At 42.1% G+C, this 18,656-nt stretch overlaps 1 protein-coding gene and 1 pseudogene across 1 annotated transcript; one reads left to right on the top strand and one right to left on the bottom strand.

Moving 5' to 3' along the window:
• The first annotated feature begins 2,032 nt into the window (after positions 1-2,032).
• Positions 2,033-3,112, top strand: LOC136545922 (glutathione S-transferase T3-like). Its single transcript, XM_066537884.1, has 2 exons — positions 2,033-2,443; positions 2,525-3,112. Exons 1-2 carry the CDS (start codon positions 2,033-2,035, stop codon positions 3,110-3,112), a joined length of 999 nt encoding a protein of 332 aa, XP_066393981.1.
• Positions 3,113-3,650: 538 nt separating this feature from the next.
• LOC136545921 (uncharacterized) lies at positions 3,651-4,626 on the bottom strand (annotated as a pseudogene).
• Positions 4,627-18,656: the final 14,030 nt, after the last annotated feature.

The following is an 18,656-nucleotide window of genomic DNA, read 5'->3' as shown; positions in this document are numbered from 1 at the left end:
CGGTGGCCAGCGGTTGGGAGGAACATCAGTTGCCATCGTTGCCTTGGTTGCAAAGAGCAGGGGTACCTGGGCTACGGCGTGGAGTTCTTCCTCCCAATGTTGCCCCCGCTGCATCAGCCCCCTTGTCTGGCATGTATTCCGGTGAGTTTCAAATACCTAGATCCAATTTTTTTTGTTTTTTAATAATGAAGCCTACTCGAAATGTACATGAAAGCATTCTTGGCAATTGATTGTGAATGAAAGCATTCTTGTGAACTCAGATTTGGTGAGCTATGAATCATGAACTGTGCATATAATGAGTTGAGGTCAGATTTTTGTGAAACTTGTTCAAGTGACTGTCTAATTTGCTATCAATAGTAGTTTTTTAATCTTCAGTTTGTTTTTCAGTTGAATCTCTATAGCTATGCAGCACATTGAATTTAGTCATCTTCCTATGGAGCAAATAGGGCTTTAAATTTTTTCTACAGCACATCTGAAATGTACCTGTAAGCTCAGATGCAATTTGTGAGTAGCTATGTATTGCGAGTACTTGTGAATGAAAGCATGCTTGGCAATTGATTGTGAATGAAAGCATTCTTGTGAACTCAGATTTGGTGAGCTAGGAATCATGAACTGTGCATATAATGAGTTGAGGTTAGATTTTTGTGAAACTTGTTCAAGTGTCTGTCTATTTTGCTATCAATAGTAGTTTTTTAATCTTCAGTTTGTTTTTCAGTTGAATCTCTGTAGCTGTGCAGCATATTGAATTTAGTCATCTTCCTATGCAGCACATTGAATTTAGTCATCTCTGTACTTGTGAATGAAAGCATTCTTGGCAATTACTTGTGAATGAAAGCATTCTTGTGAACTCAGAATTGGTGAGCTAGGAATCATGAAAGCATTCTTGCTAATTTCAGATAGTAGAATTCGACTAGTTGCAATAAAGTGAAGGTAGTGATTGTGCATATTTACAAATTTATTTATTGAACTAGAGCTTGTGTCTTTCAGTATGTTTAGTAATTTTATTCACAGTGGTATTTTTTCACTGTGGTATTTCACTGTAAAATGTATTAAAGGAGTCACCCATTCTTGCTTGTCCTCTTTTTCAACACCCTAAGATGTTTAGTTGATTAGAATGCAGGTCAATACTGTTGTCTCACAGGTCTAGTGGAGAACTGGAGATAGATATATAAGTCATGATACAAACTGCTGTACTTACTGAAGTTTAGCCAAAGTAAAACTGGCTAAGCTGATTTACTTTAATTTACACTGAATCGATAAAACCAGTTTAGATGATTTGTGCAATATTAGCTAGCCCTTCATGAGAAAACTGGCAACCTGAGAACTAGCTAAGATGGTTTTGTATAATATATGATTCTCTTTCCCTAACCACTGGCATTGTCGTATTGATTCTCATTGCCTGGGGTTTGTTCTTTCAACGTCGTCTTGTGGCTAACGTAGTCAATTGTCTGCACTACCATTTGATGAGTCGCGCCGGAGTGATCAGTCAAGCTTCAAGAGTTCAAGTTGCAATCCTTGCGTACAGTTTGTACCTAGGATTAGGCGATATGCTTTAACCTGACACAAATAGATTCTTTTTATTTGGAAGCATTATTTCATTCATAAGTTGTTTCCCTGTCTGATTTATCAGTTTAAGATGATCCTTTTATATCATGATTTTTTATTTAGCACTACTTGTCTGTTGTGGTCTTTCCACTTGGCGCTACTTTAGAAATATTCCATGTTGAGTGGACTGGCTGGAAAGTGCCTGTCTATTTGTAATTACTTTGACTTGGGAAACTAGTTAAAATTAAAATCGTTTAACTCTTTGGGATGTCCACTTATTTTAGGTTTACCCATTGCCTGATGATACTGCCTGCATTTCTCTAGTGTAGTAGGTAACCTTGTTAGTTCTGAACTGCCCTTTTTCTTCAAACCACTGACATTGTCGTATTGATTCTCATTGCCTGTGGTATTTTTTCACTGTGGCATTTCACTGTGGTATTTCATTCTATGATCTTGATTGTCCCTGTGGTTTCTTTTCACAGGCGCCATGGATTCGAAAAGATCTTTTACCGACATAATTACAAGGGGTTGTAATCTTGCTGCTTTGTCTGATAATGTCCCAACTCCTAATGAAACGACAGCATGTGATGAGGCCCTAGCAAGTGTCAAAGGGAGTCAGAAAAGGTCCAAGAATTTCAGTAAAGACGAGGATGAAATGTTGGTCTCAGCATGGCTAAATGTGAGTTTGGATCCAGTGCATGGAGTTGATCAATCACGTTCGACTTATTGGAAAAGAATATATGATTACTTTCATATAAACAAGACATTTGATTCTGATCGAACGCAAAGCTCCCTAATGAGCCGGTGGTCTGGTATTCTACATGATGTGAACTTATATGCTGGTTGTGTTTCAAAGATAGAGGCTAGAAATCAAAGTGGTTTATCTTTCGCTGATAAGGTAAAGATAACAGACCTTGCCCTTCAAATTGTATATGATGTTTCTCTATGTCATGCAGTCTCTATGTGTTTGAATTTGTAGGAAAAAAATGCATTAAAAATGTTCAAGTCTGAGGACAAGCAGCACCGGAATTTCCCTTACCTCCACTGCTGGGAAAAATTGAAAGACAAGGCCAAGTGGAAAAATAGAAGCAATCCCTGTGGAACGACTTCAAGGAAAAAGCAAAAGACCACGGCGAATTCAAGTCCTGTAGCGGCTGCACAATTAGTTGTCACTGCGAATGGTGAAGAGAGTCAGGAAGCAATGCCTATAGTGGACAGACCTGCAGGGAAGAAGAAGGAGAAAGACAAATTACGACAACATTCCAGCATCGAAGCATTGGATTATTTGTTGGCAAAGAAGAAAGAGGCTGACATAGAGAAGGATTTGAAAAAAGAGGAGAGGTGCAAAAAAGCCTTTGCATTGCAGGCAGAAAGGATCAGAATCGAGGAAGAAAGGAACAGAATCGAGGAAGAAAGAATCAGACTTGAGAAAGACAAATTTGAGTTCGAGAGGAACCTTGAAGAAGAGAGAATTATCAATGTCGATACGAGTACCATGTCCACCAAACAACAACTACTATATGAACAGCTCCAGAATGACATACTTGCACGGCGTATAAAAAATTAGATAAATTATCATATTGTACTGAGTACCATATTTCTTAAACATTGTGCTGGTTGTTTTCTGCATCGTAAATCATAACATTCTACAATAATTATAATCATGGCATCATTACAGTCCAATGACAATTGAAATCAATCATTAATGGTATTATTGTATAAATCTGGATAATTTTGCCACAAGTGCTCAATAAGATCGGCCTGAAGTTGTGTGTGTGTTTCCTTGTCCTTGATGTTCTTGTAATTTTGAATGAAAGCATCGAGCTCAGGGGTACTATCATGGGATACTATCACCTTTTCTCCCATATCGTCGTAATTGAAATCATCTTCATCATCCCCCTCATCCTCAACAATCATGTTGTGCATAATGATACAAGCGTTCATGATTTCTCCAAGCGTGTCCTCATCCCACAAACGAGCTGGTCTTCGAACGATAGCAAAGCGAGCTTATAGAACCCCAAACGCTCTTTCAACATCCTTTCTACATGCTTCTTGTGCCTTAGCAAAATATTTCTTCTTGTTACCTTGAGGTTCTGGTATGGTCTTCACGAAAGTGGCCCAAGATGGATATATGCCATCTGCGAGATAATAACCCATTGTATAATTGTTTCCATTGATGTTATAGTTAACCTGTGGACCGTCACCTTTAGCAAGCCTTGCAAAAACAGGAGATCTTTGGAGAACATTGATATCATTATGCGAGCCCGGCATCCCAAAAAAACCATGCCAAATCCAAAGATCTTTAGAAGCAACCGCTTCTAGTATAATTGTAGGATCCTTTTTGTGCCCCACGTACATACCCTGCCATGCAACAGGGCAATTTTTCCAGGTCCAATGCATGCAATCTATGGAACCAAGCATACCTGGAAAACCTCTTCTCTCACCAATTGCAAGCAATCTAGCTGTATCATGTTCATTAGGCTTTCTCATGTACTCATGCCCAAATATATGAACAACAGCTCTGACAAACCTTCTCAAACTCTCTAGAGCAGTACTCTCACCAATACGAACATAGTCATCCGTAGCATCAGCCGCTACTCCGTAAGCTATCATCCGAAATGCCGCCACAACCTTCTGCAAATAAGAAAGTCCTAGGGTACCAGCTGCATTTCTCTTTTGCACAAAATAGTCGTCATGATCCTCGACAGCATTCATTATACGGACAAACACATGACGCCTCATTCGAAATCTATGCAAGAAGACAAATTAATTAGGCGACAATCGAATATATATACAAGGTACAATTGAAAAAAAAAATGGGGTACATACAAACCTGCGCCTGAAATAATTTGGCTCGTATGTAGGATCATCTGAAAAATAGTCTCGATAAAGTCTCACGTGCCCTGACTGTCTATCACGATTTATTACACGATGTCCCTCAACGGAACCACGATGACGTGGTTCATTGCCAATATCCGTTGCTACTATGTCTGCAGCGGCAATATACAATTCATCGTCATCATCCGAAGACGATGAATCGACCACTTCATTCAGCAGATTGAACTCGGCTTCAGAATCCATTACACACCTACGGTTGCTGCTCGGCTGATGGATTCACCTGACAAAATCTGAATGCATGAAGTGCTCACTGCGGCTGCTGCTCGGCTACACGTTGCACCGAACGGCGCGGCCACGCAGGGACAGCCGTACCAAGGCGTGCTTTGCGCCTGGCGGCGGTGCGTGCGTTGCTTGCGAGCAGCGGCGGTGGTGCGTGCGTTGCGCTTGCGAGCAGGCTTGGTGGGTGCGTTGCTGGCGACTAGGCCTGGCGGCAGTGGTGCGTGCGTTTGCTTGCTAGCAGGCCTGGCAGCCAATGCAAGGACCTTCAGGTCCGTCTTGGCCCATTTAATTATACAAAAGGAGCATCTTTAGCTAGGTTGCTGTAGCCATCATGTTTTTTAGAGGCTTTTCTATTTTACATGATGGCTAAATCAAGAGATTTAGCATTTATTTTTAGCTAACCTGTAGGAGATGCTCTTAGCCGGAGATTTAAAACCTTGATCCGACTACTTTAGTATTGCTAAAAATAGCTAAATTGCATGTTGACTACTGCCTTGTATGTGACACAGCGGAGCAAACACCACCGCAAGAGGCCGAGGAAGAGGGTACCGCTGCTCCTCATGTGGAGAAGAGCAACCGCTGGGTCATGCCAAGGAACAGCCGAACTAGATGCAGGAAAGCAACCGCTGGTAAGCGACCCTCCCGCAGAACCGTCTGCGAAGAAGAAGAATGTGATGAAAATACTCGGCCAACCCAAGCTTGTCGAGGATGATATCTTTGCTTTGATATCTGCTATGTAGCCATGCTGATTAGTATGCCTGTTTCAGAGTTCCGCCAACCCTAGCAGAGGAAGCTGTTACGGTCACCTTGGTGAAACCGATCGCTATCCTTGTGGAGTGTCATCTGCCGATGCTATAGAGATGCCTTTGTCTGTCCTAATGGAAGAGCCGTGTGTGGTGTCTCTAGAAGAGGAAGCCGCTGCTTCTGTGGAGGAGCCTACCGGTGGTGAGGACACTATGCATGGAGCAAGAGAGACTGAAGCGACTCCACTGCTTGTGGCAAACATTGGACCAGGTGCAGAACTTGAAGCTGTTTCAACTGAAGAGGTCCATGATGGTAGCCAGCCATTGAAACAGCCAAGTGTTGGAGCGGCGATTGCCAACTGCTCAAGACAAGAGGAGGGTGCTCTCACCGTGCCCAATAATCAGTTGGTAGTCGCAGGCCAAGTCATGGCAAGAGTTGGACAACAAGCTCCTGCGACTACTTCCCTATCGAGAAGAGTAGTCGGCCTGGATTTATTCGGGTATGATTCAGATATCTCATGGATTAAAGAGGTATGGTTGGAGGTGCGCGCCTAGGAAGTCACCCATGATTCGCTCCTTGAGGTAAGATTTCATGCTTTGGATCCTTAAGCCTATTGTTGCTGCCAATAAGTATTCCACTCATTGAGCTGAGTTTGTAGAATCTAGAGCTGTAGGCGACTGACCAAGCCAAAAGGATCCATCAACAGCTCTCTGTCCGCCTTGCGGAAGCTGAGTCAAAGCATGCCATGGAGATGAAGGAATTAACGGGCAAGCTGACCATAGTGGAGGCGGAGCACAAACTGGCTACCCAGATCTTGGGTAGTCGGATAGGCGAGCTAGAGGCTGATATCCAAAGAGTAGTCAACGAGCGTGATGCTGCACTCGAACGTGAGGCTGAAGTCTGTCAAAAGGCGAAAAGAGCCAAGGAGTCCTCCAAGAATAAAAAGAAAACCTTGGAGAAGAAACTTAAAGGTAACTTGCAGCTGTTAGAATAAACCACGACACATAGTGCCCATGGCGTGTGCGTCACTGTGCCGCGTCGTGGTGGTGTCGTGTGTGTTGTGTCCGTGTCTGTGCCATTGCAGGCGAGCTGCGGTGCGAGGCTGGGTGTAGGGCCTGTCCAGGGCGCGTTGTGTTCGGGCATGCCGTGGTCGAGCTGGACTCTAGTCGCTGTGCATGGAAGTTGCCAGGACCGGTTCAGTGCTTGGCTATTTTAGGAGTTCGTGGTGTGCGTGGCGCCGGTCAGCATGGAGGAAGCCGCAGTCCGGGACGAGCGAATGGCTCCCTGGTGTCGCTGAGCGGGTCGTGCCGATCATGGCGTAAAGACCGGGTGAGTGGAGGTGAGCTCCGTGGTGCGTCCCGTGGTTGTTAAATACGCCATGTACTCCTCGTTGCATAGTTGCCAAGTCCAGAGAAATAAAAAGTGCCAAGATACAGGCCGTTGTGTTGGCCGCGGCGTTCGTCGCCGGAAACAGCTTGTGTTCATCGTCTCCCTCGCCGGTACTTTGTGTTCATGAGTGCGAGTGAGTTCCTGGCTGTAGCTTACATTTGGTACCAGAGCCGGTGTATGTACTACGGTGGTTCCTTCAGTCCACCACGAGAGCCGCCGAAGAAGAAGCGCGTGATCCCACGCAGAGGTCCGACGGCAACGACGATGGCCGGTGGTGATGTGAAGGAAGGCACCAGCTCGCCGCGTACGGTCATGGTGGAGCGCGTTTTTGGTGGCGGCGAGATCCCGAAGCTGACAAAGACGAACTACCGCGAGTGGGCACTTGAAGTGCAGTGCAACCTGGAGGGCATGGAGCTCTGGGATGCCGTGGAGGGCGGCAACGCCGAGCGCGGCAAGGATCGACGGGCACTGGCTGTCATTCTTCGTGGTGTGCCGCCGGAGACGAAGTCTGGGCTCGTCGCGAAGAAGACGGTCAAGGAGGCTTGGGAGGCGATCAAGTCGCTGCGCGTGGGAGACACGCGTGTGCAGGAAGCCAAGGCGCAGCACCTCCTCAAGCAGTTCGAGAACGCGGCGTTCAAGGACGGCGAGGCGATCGACGACTTCGCCGTGAGGATCGGCTCCATCGCCGCGGAGCTGCGCGAGTTGGGGGAGGACATGGAGGACGAGCGCGTCGTCAAGAAGATGCGGCGGGTTGTGCCGTCGAGGTTCAACCAAGTTGCATGCTCCATCGAGATGTTCGCCGACTTCAAGAAGATGTCGCTCGAGGAGCTCGTCGGCAGGCTGCGCGTGGCCGAGGAGCGTTGTGGCGGCGGCGAGCTTGGAGGCGAGCGCACCGGGCAGCTGCTGCTCACGGAGGAGCAGTGGGAGGCGTGTCGTCGTCAGCGACGCAACAAGGATTGTGCACGTGCGGGAGATGCGCAGAACGGCCGTGGCGGTGGCGGCGACGACGACGACGACGCTCGCAGCACCACGAGCTCAGGAAGCAAGCGTGGCGGGAGCCGCTTCCGTGGGCGATGCTATGAGTGCGGCGAGCGCGGCCACATGGGCAAGGACTGCCGTGGGAAAAAGAAGGAAACAGCTCTCCTCGCTGATGTCGACAACGAGCAGACGCTCATGTTGGTTCGGCGTACGGGGTGTTGTGGTTTAGGGGGTGATTGTTAGAATAAACCACGACACATAGTGCCCATGGCGTGTGCGTCACTGTGCCGCGTCGTGGTGGTGTCGTGTGTGTTGTGTCCGTGTCTGTGCCATTGCAGGCGAGCTGCGGTGCGAGGCTGGGTGTAGGGCCTGTCCAGGGCGCGTTGTGTTCGGGCATGCCGTGGTCGAGCTGGACTCTAGTCGCTGTGCATGGAAGTTGCCAGGACCGGTTCAGTGCTTGGCTATTTTAGGAGTTCGTGGTGTGCGTGGCGCCGGTCAGCATGGAGGAAGCCGCAGTCCGGGACGAGCGAATGGCTCCCTGGTGTCGCTGAGCGGGTCGTGCTGATCATGGCGTAAAGACCGGGTGAGTGGAGGTGAGCTCCGTGGTGCGTCCCGTGGTTGTTAAATACGCCATGTACTCCTCGTTGCATAGTTGCCAAGTCCAGAGAAATAAAAAGTGCCAAGATACAGGCCGTTGTGTTGGCCGCGGCGTTCGTCGCCGGAAACAGCTTGTGTTCATCGTCTCCCTCGCCGATACTTTGTGTTCGTGAGTGCGAGTGAGTTCCTGGCTGTAGCTTACAGCAGCTGCTCCTAGCTTTGGTACCCAACTGTGTTGTTAACCTTCACTTGTTCGTGAGCTTACTCGTTGTTTGTTCCGACTTGTTTTGTTTCCGCAGAAGCTGAACTCTTGGCGGAACAGAATGCTCAAAGTGCTCATGATGGAAGGAGAGCCTTCAATGACAACAGGATGAGCTTCAAGAGGTACATGATCAAGCTCAATCTTTAATGTCTGAGGCTGAACGCTTGTGCAAGGATGCTGATCGAGAGATTGCGCAGGGGCTAAAAACCCTGAAGCAGCAGCAGGAGAGCCTAGCCTCCAAGGAGGCAGAACTAAAAGCCCTACAGGACTTGATGGAGCCTCTTCTTGAGCTAATCCCATAAGTGGAGGAGGGTGGCGAGATCTCTCTTCTGGAGCGCATCAAATTTGCCCCAGGCCAACTAACACAATACATCACGGAGATGTCCCAGTCTATTGTTAAGGAGTTCGTTGTCGAAAGCCATGATGATGCATTGAAGAAGATCTGACAGTAGCCGAAGGGCGAGTAGGAGAGTTAGCCAACTCCTATGCTGAAAACTTGAAGCTTTTAGAATAGGTCTTCCGATTCTCTCAGCTTCTGTAAAAACATGCTATGTAATATACCAAGTTAATGAAAAAGACATATTTAGCATGAACACCATTGTATCTTATTGTTCTGTATAGTACTCGACTAAAACACTTGGTTGTTTTTTTGATGAAACAGGAGGGGTTTACACCCCTACTGGAATTTATTGAAATAAAAAACAAGCTGTCTTAAGGTTACAACTCAGGAAACAAAAAATGTTAAAAAGAAAATCATAACTATTACACAAAGGCTTGAAGCCATGAATCTATATGAGGATGAAGTGCTTTTGCTCTTAGTATAACCAGAGCAAATTCCTTCCGAAAAACTTGGCGGCCCTTTGAACTGAACGAGGCATCTGCCTGAAAATTATGTCATTGTGCATTATCCATATTGACCAACACATTGTGATCAAAATCTCCATGAAAAACGGCACTGGAAGCTAAAGCTTGAAGCTCTCAATGATGTGCATCACATCTACGGTATTGGGGACCTGAAGCTACAAACTGGCCCAACAGGCTATTGAGAAGGGACACTGAAACATAAGATGCAGCAGATCTTCTTCAATGTTTAGATGACAAAGAACACAATTATAGTCAGGCAAGAGCATATGTCGCTGGTGTAGCAGGCCTCTGGTACTTAAATGATCTTGAAGCACAAGCCAAAAGAAGAATTTTCTTTTATTATGGCAAGAAGATTGCCAGAGCTAGCTGAAGACGGGGGGGGTATATGCCTATGTCCAATGAGCTGCTTGTATGTTCTGCAAGAGGAAAACAATGATGATCCCCAAATATAGCTCCATTGATCATGGCTGGCCTAAAGACTAAAACTGTCAAGACTGTTACTGAGACTCAAGAACTGATCATATGCTTCTTGTGGAAGAGGAAGTTGGAACAGGTCATGCATTTGAGGGCTGGTGGCAGCCACAGAGACAGAGATGAACTGGTTTTTGGCAAAAGAGAACAACTCTGGGAAAGCTTGACTGCAAATTATTCCATTCCACAAGTCAGACCAAAGAAAGCAAGATTTACCATCTTGAATGTTAACCATAGCAATGCCTTTGAACTAAGTCAGGAGCTTGAGAATATCTCTCCACCAAAAGGACCCTCTAAAATTGATTCCAAATACAGGCAACTTATCCCTTGAATCATATTTACCCCAAACCAGCTGTACCCATGGAACCTGAACTCTATTATAGAACTTGTGCAGATGTTTAATCAAAAAGCTTTCATTTTGAACAGTGTTTACACTAAAATTTGGGAAGAGAAACGCGGGAACTCGAAGCTTCCAAGATTATGTCATCAAGGAATCGATTAGATGTGAATCGATATCAGCTGATTTAGATGCGATGTCAGAATCGGCTATTTTATGGATGACGTCAGCAGACAACGTCAATGGGCTATGCTTGAATGGCGCCAGGAAGATGTGTCAGACTCTACAAATAAGGAAAATTAGGGTCCAAGTTATTTTTAAGTTAGAAAGTTTTCTTTTATTCCAAGAATTGTAATGAGTCATATTTGAGTAGGATTCATATTTAGGTTCTGGTATAAATATTAGACCCTAATTATTGTACAAAGAGACGAACACTCAATCAATACAATCTTTTCGGCTTTCGCCATCGCATTAGAAGTAGGAGTAGGAGTACTGTAGATCTCAACGAGTTCTTCAGCAAATAGGGCTGCACAACTGATCGACCTCCAGCTTGCTTGTGAATACCGTCACAACTTGTATTGTGCTTGTAAAGCTGCATCCAAAGACATGTTTCAATCTCAAATACACTCACTAGTTAATGAGATCTAATGTAATGACACTACCATAGCTACATCGATCTGATCGAACCTCACTAGTAAGACTTTAGATTAGAAATTATTGATTAGTGGACTTGTTCATGATCAAGATATGTACTTTGTTTGTTTGCTTTGACTGCATCGACTATTTTAGCCGATTTGCCTATACTCTCACGCATATAGCATGTTTTCATGAATCTGTCAACATATAGATGGTTTTATAGATTCTTTGGCTTTAGTTTGTTATCATTATCATAGCCGCATCGATCCGATCAAACCTCACTGTTGATAATAATATATTAGATTCAAACTGTTTCTAGATTCATTTATATTAGACAGTCAATTTGTTCGCATGTTATACTCTTTTCATCAAACTTATTGGCTCGACGCTTTATATCGATCATGTTCCATTTAGCCGATGATACTTTCTGATGTTCCATGAGCATCGGTTATTTTGATTCATATCATTATCATTTAATATTATCCAATAATCCTTGATTTAAAGATCTTCATTTCATTGATACGCCAAATATCGACTATTTAGTCGATAGCCTTATTGAATCGGCTATCTATCCATACATTTGGAACTATCTGGTGCAACACCGATATGTTCTACTTTAAATTACTGATAAGATTTTCTCTCCTTGTCAATTGTAGGTTAAATTGACTGGCACGTCGTTGGGTTTTTAGAATCGGCTGGTTCTATGTTGAAGCCAAGCAGATATCTGGTCTCGTTCCACTCAGATCATACGGCTTGGTGTGTGTTGATCAGATCACCATATTTTTGTGTCAACACACTTTTTGGCACACTCGGTGGGGCCACAATCGTCATGGCGGTTCACAACAACAAGGACATTCTTATGCTACCTTATGAAGACTTACCTGATGAGGATAAAGATGTCATTGGTAAGGCTATAAAGGAGTTTTAGAACAAGTGCTTGTTGTCATACACCAAAACACGTGACAATAAAGTTGTTCAAAAATATCCACTACCGAGAGTTTTGATGCATGGATAGTCAGATACAGGCGAAGCTGATGATAGGCATTTCTTTGTAGAAGCTGTCAACAAATCTATTCATGATGCAATGCTAAATCATAATACTGATTTCTTAAATACATTCCATAATACCATGAAGGAGGTGTTTTATGGATTTTCACTTGATCAGGTTGGACCGGCTTATTATAATATTCTATATCCGTTGACTCAGGGGACTAATCAAGCCGGTACTAGCCATCAAGAAATAGCACTAGCTAAGAGTGATGATGCCCAGGCAATTCAGAATCCATCTGAGCAAATTTTGGGTGGTACTACTAATCAAATACAATATAATCCTAGATCATCAGTGCAGCATGTGCAACAGTCGATAGGGCAAGTTCAGAATCACATGGTTAATTTTGGTACATCAAGCCAAATACCACCGTCAGCTCAAAAAATAGCACCATCGGTTTAAAGGATTCGTAGAGATACAGATCCTAATATTTTCAATTAGAGATTTCAAACAGTAAATCAGCAAGGGGCTCGACATATAGATATTCCACAAGGATATCATTATGGTTCAGATTATAATACCCTCAATAAAATTCCAAATCTAGGATATCAAGGCACTCAGAATTTCAATCTACAGATGGGTCAGCAATTGCCAAGAAATCCAAACTCAAATGCTGATGAATTGTTACTCAGAGTAACTGAAATGATGAAAAATTAGTTTGGTTTAAAACCAAAAGGGTAGACCTTTTTGTACAAACGTCCGTATCCAGAGTTGTATGATTTGGTGGCCCTTCCTACGAACTACATGCTTCTAGAATTTGCTAAGTTCACTGGTCAAGATAGCACAAGTATAATAGAATATGTCAGTCGATATCTTACTCAGTTGGGTGAAGCCTTTGTTGAAGAAGCGCATCAAGTTGGTTTCTTCTCTTTGTCCATGTTAGGACCAGCTTTCACTTGGTTTTCATCACTTGCGGTTAATTCTATTGCCAATTGGAGTGATCTTGAAAAGAAATGTCATACATATTTCTACACTGGGATAAGGGAAAGAAAGATCATAGATTTGACAACTATAAAAAAAGAGCTAATGAATCTAGGGCTAAGTTTCTTTAGAGGTTCTGAGAAACAAGAAACTTATGCTTTTTATTGAATTTGACTGATCATCAGCTAGCTGCATTGGCCGTTCAAGGAATGTTGCCCTAGAATATGCGCAGAGATACCCGATTCTAGAAGAATGCTGCAATTGTTGAAGCTTATAATCCATATTTAGTCGATGATGATGATGAAGAAGAGGAAATTTCCGCAGCTGAATGGAATTGGGGTAAAAAGATAGTAATGGTTTGAAATCCTTGGGGAAAAGAAGTTGAAGAAAGTTATGATTTTGATGTTACAAAAGCAGACAAACTTTTTGATTTCTTGCTTGAGAAAGGACAGATTAAACTGCATTGCAATCATGTTATATTACCTCCCGATCAGTTGAAGAATAAGAAGTTCTACAAGTACCATAACACTACCTCTCATACTACTAATCATTGCAGGATTTTTCGGTAGCATATTCAGAGGGCTATTCAACAAGGGAAGCTTAAATTGGATACAGTTCAGAAAATGAAAGTTGATGATAATCCTTTCCCAAAGGATCAGATGATGCTAAGTTGTTCAAAGGGAAAACTAAAGTTTTGACATCAGCCAGGGCAAGAGAAACTGGAACAATTGATCTGAAGATGCAAATATCGGCTGATGAATATAGAGAAATTAAAAGGCATCGTGACCAACAAAAGAGCCAATATGAGCAGGGAGAAACGTCTTGAGATGGTGCGATGAGACCACATGTTACATCTCGAATTCTATTGAATAAATGGCAGCGGCAAAAGGAGAAAGATTATCAGCACTGGTTAGAAGAGAAGGAATATCAATGTCAACAAGCAGAAGAGACATGAAATAGAACAAGCTGAGTCGCATTGGAATTACCTTTTCTTCAGACATTGTTGGAATGAAGGTTTGAGATTGTCTACTAGAAATAATTACCCAGAATGTATTGAACAATATTGGGAGTTTTGGCAATCTTAAGTCAACCGCCGGTCTATCCATGATCGAATTGAATATCAACATAATGATGTGGATCGGTGCTTAAAAAATAGAAGCATTCATGATCGGCTTAGAAAGCGAGTTGATCAGAACTGGGTCGATTATGAAGAAGAAGATGATGAAGAGTATATTTGGTAGGAAGGACAGTGGTGTCCAGGAGGTTTATCAAGAAGTTAGAAGAGAAGAGTATAATGCCTAAGGAGCAGAGAATTAGAACAGGCTCAGAAATCTGGTAAATCGCAAGTATGGTGTGCTAAACAAACAGCCGATAAGGGTCAGCCATCGGCTAATATTCAAATGACTTTTCTTTTACCATCTGAATTTAAAGCTCCAGTAGATCAAGAAGTCTATTCGGATTTTGATGAATCAGAGTATGAAGAGATGGTAGCCTAGTTGACATTGATACAACAAGCTATATTTGATAAACTAGTTAAGCATCAACATTTGAAGGCTTTATATGTGAAAGGTTTTATCGATGGGAAGCCAATGAGTAAAATGTTGGTTGATGGAGGTGCCTCTATTAATCTAATGCCTTATACTATGTTTTGCAAGCTTGGTAAGGGACCAGAAGATCTTATTGAGACTGACATGATACTTAAGGATTTTTTGGGTAATGCATCCAAGACTAGGGGGGCAATAAATGTTGAATTGATAATTGGCTGCAAGACTTTGCTCACTATATTTTTTGTCACTGATGGAAAAGGTTCGTACAGTTTACTCCTTGGATGTGACTGGATTCATGCCAATTGTTGTGTACCATCGACTATGCATCAATGCTTGATTCAATGGCATGGAGACAATGTTGAGCTAGTTCATGCTGATGATTCTGTGAGTATAGCAACAGTTGATCCAATGTATTGGGAACTAGAAGATTTTGAGTGTTTTTTTGGCAAGCGATAGGAAGGAGGCTTCATTAGAATCAATTATGAAGGCCAATAGCTGATCCAAGCAGTCAGCTCTGAAAATTTGTTTTAATGGATAATCCAATAGATGGTACAAATGGTAAACTAGAACATGGCTTTACGTCGGTCGATGAGTTAGAAGAAATAGATATTGGTCCTAGAGATAGGCCTTGGCCTAGGCCGATGTATGTAAGTGCTAAATTGGATCCTAAGTATAAACAAGAATTGATAGATTTGTTAAAGGAATTTAAAGATTGTTTTGCTTGGGAATATTATGAAATGCTTGGTTTAGATCGATCAAATGTTGAACATCGGTTGCCAATCAAACCTAGATATCAGCCATTTAAACAAGCTCCAAGAAGATTTAATCCAAATGTTCTTGATGATATTAGGAAGGAGACTAAAAGACTACTAGAAGCAAAATTTATCCAACCTTGCCGATATGCAGAGTGGATATCGAGTGTAGTTCCTATGTATAAGAAAAATGGAAAGTTGAGAGTCTGTATTAATTTCAGAGATGTGAACAAGGCTACACCAATGGATAGTTATCCGATGCCAATAGTCAATATGTTGGTAGATGCAGCAGTCGGGCATAAGGTAATTAGTTTTATGGATGGTAATACAGGTTATAATCAAATTTTTATGGCTAAAGAAGACATAGTCAAAACAGCCTTTAGGTGCTCTGGCGCAATCAATTTATTTGAATGGGTTGTGATGACTTTTGGATTGAAGAATGCTAGTGCAACTTATCAGAGGGCAATGAATTATATTTTTCATAAGTTGATCGATAGCATTGTTGAAATCTATATAGATGATGTGGTGGTGTAATCCAAAGGGTACAAAGAACATCTGGCTGATCTGCGGGAGACTTTGGAGTGCACAAGAAAACATGGTTTAAAGATGAATCCTAATAAGTGTGCCTTTGGAGTGTCAGCTGAACAATTTTTGGGTTTTATAGTGCATGAGAGAGGAATTGAGATTGGTCCGAAAAGTATGAAAGCAATTGATGAGGTAGTACCTCCAACTAATAAAATAGAATTACAATCTCTACTTGGTAAGATAAGTTTTATAAAAAGGTTTATTTCAAATATGTCAGAAAGGATTCTGACATTTTCTCCTTTGTTGAAGTTGAAAAATGATCAAGAATTTAAATGGGGTGACGTACAACAAAAAGCATTTGAGGACATAAAAGAGTATATGAAATCTTCACCTGTGCTGGTTCCTCCTCGGCAAGGTAAGCCTTTTAAGTTGTATATGTCGGTCGATAGCCAAATGATTGGATCGGCCTTGATGCAAGAGTTTGAAGGAAATGAACGGGTTGTTTTCTATTTAAGTAGAAGACTTTTGGATCTAGAAACAAGATATTCTCCTATTGAAAAGTTGTGCTTATGCTTATGTTTCTCCTGCACTAAATTGCGATATTATTTATTATTGGCTGAGTGTATAGTTGTGTCTAAAGCTGATGTGATCAAACACATGTTGTCAATGCCGATATTAAATGGGAGAATGAGAAAGTGGATTCTTGCATTATTAGAATTTGACTTGAGGTATGAATCAGCTAAAGTAGTCAAAGGGCAAGTGATGGTTGATTTTATTACTCAACACCATAAACCAAGCATCGGCTATGTGGAACCTTTGCCTTGGACATTGTTCTTTGATGGATCATCATGCAAGCAAGGTGGTGGCATTGGTATTGTTATTATTTCGCCTTGGGGGGCAAGTTTTGACTTTGCCTTTCAAACCAAACCAATGACCACCAATAATCAAGCAGAATATGAAGCTATTCTTAAAGGACTTCAACTTCTTCAGGAAGTAAAGGCCGATTCAATTGAAATATTTGGAGATTCACAGCTAGTTATTAATCTATTGATCGTCCTGTATGAATGTAAAGATGATATTCCGAAGGGATAACATGATGAATGTCAAAAGTTACTTGAGGAGTTTCCCCTTACTTCTCTTTAGCATATTCCAAGAGCACAGAATCAAGAGGCCAATCGGTTAGCTCGGAATGCGTCAGGCTATCGAATGTTCCAAGAAATCTTAAGTAGTGAGACCTTGGCTATGATTGGAGAGTTGAAATAGCCGATTACCTCAAGAATCCATCATAGAAGGTTATCAGAAAATTGAGATATAAATCAACTAAGTATGTTTTGTTAGATGATCAGTTGTATTACAAAATAGTTGATGGAGTTTTGCTTAAATGTTTAAGTCAAGAAGAAGCAAGAATATTGATGGGAGAAGTGCATGAAGGAATATGCAGATCTCATCAATCGGCTTATAAGATGAAATAGGTTATTCACAGGACTAGATATTTTTAGCCAACAATATTAGAAGATTGTTTTGAATATTACAAGGGGTGTCAGGATTGTCAGCGTTTTGGTAAAGTTTAGAAATTGCCTACATCAGCTATGAACCCAATAATTAAGCCATGGCCATTCCAAGGCTGGGGAATTGATTTAATTGGCTAGATTTTTACACCTTCAAGTAGTGGGCACAAGTTTATATTGGTAGCAATAGATAATTTTACCAAGTGGGTTGAGGCGATTCCTTTGAAAATAGTAACTTCAAAGAATATGGTTGATTTTATTAGGGAGCATATTGTTTATCATTTAGAGATTCCTCAAACCATTACTACTGATTAAGAGACATTGTTGACATCAGAAGAATTCAGAGATTTCACTGCTAGTATGGGAATTAAATTACTAAATTCTTCTCCTTATTATGCTCAAGCCAATGGCCAGGCAGAGGCATCCAATCAAATTTTGATTAAGTTGATTAAGAAGAAAATTGAAGAGCAACCAACAAAGCGGTACCTACACTTAATGAAGCATTGTGGGCATATAGGATGGCTTGCCATGGATTGACTAAATCATCACCTTATGAGTTAGTAATGGGCATAATGCAGTTCTTCCTTGGGAGATTTAGACTAGATCAAGACATGTTACTTTGCAAAATGATTTGACATCCGAAGTCTATAAAAACCTTATGATGGATGATTTGGAGGACTTAAGTTGTCATCGGTTGTGCGGTCTTGAAAATATTGAGGCCAATAAATTAAGGGTTGCAAGGCATTATAATAAAAAGGTCAAGAACAAACAGCTTTCCGAAGGCAAGTTAGTTTGGAAAGTAAGATTGTCGATTGGGTCTAAAGACAACAAGTTTGGCAAATAGTCGCCTAATTGGGAAGGTCCTTATTAGATTAAACGTTGTGCGCCTGGCAATGCTTATATTTTGGAAAATCTAGAAGGGGAAGAGGAGTTTGATAGAGCAATCAATGGAAATTCTCTAAAGAAGTATTATCATAGCGTTTGGATTAATACTTGATAGCCGATTTATTTAGTCATCGGCTCTAATAACTGGTACTAGGAGGGTATCACCTTTAGATCAAAAAAATAAAAATAAAACTGAAGGGGTAAAAGCCGAAACGATCTGTATTGCCTATAGAGCAAAAACACTCACAAGGACAATCATGATTCATATTATGGCAGTTTTAGAGATGAATTCATAAGAAAAAGGCAAAAACTTTATTCATTCATTATTTGCTCCTAGTACAAACTAATCGAACACCTTGTTCACAACATCTTGGGCTGGTGTGATATCCACAATGGCTGCCACGGCGTCATCGAAGTCCTCAATCAGCTCATTGTGCATGTTCGGATCATCGGCCATTGGGAAGACTGGCTCCATGATGCGGAGGTCGTGCCTAGTCTAGACTTGCTCCATGTCTAGAGCCACCATTGCG

The sequence above is a fragment of the Miscanthus floridulus genome, chromosome 3 (genome assembly GCF_019320115.1).
Source record: "Miscanthus floridulus cultivar M001 chromosome 3, ASM1932011v1, whole genome shotgun sequence".
NCBI lineage: Eukaryota > Viridiplantae > Streptophyta > Magnoliopsida > Poales > Poaceae > Miscanthus > Miscanthus floridulus.
Note: the sequence above shows the minus strand (reverse complement) of the source record. Positions and strands in the feature narration are given on the sequence as shown.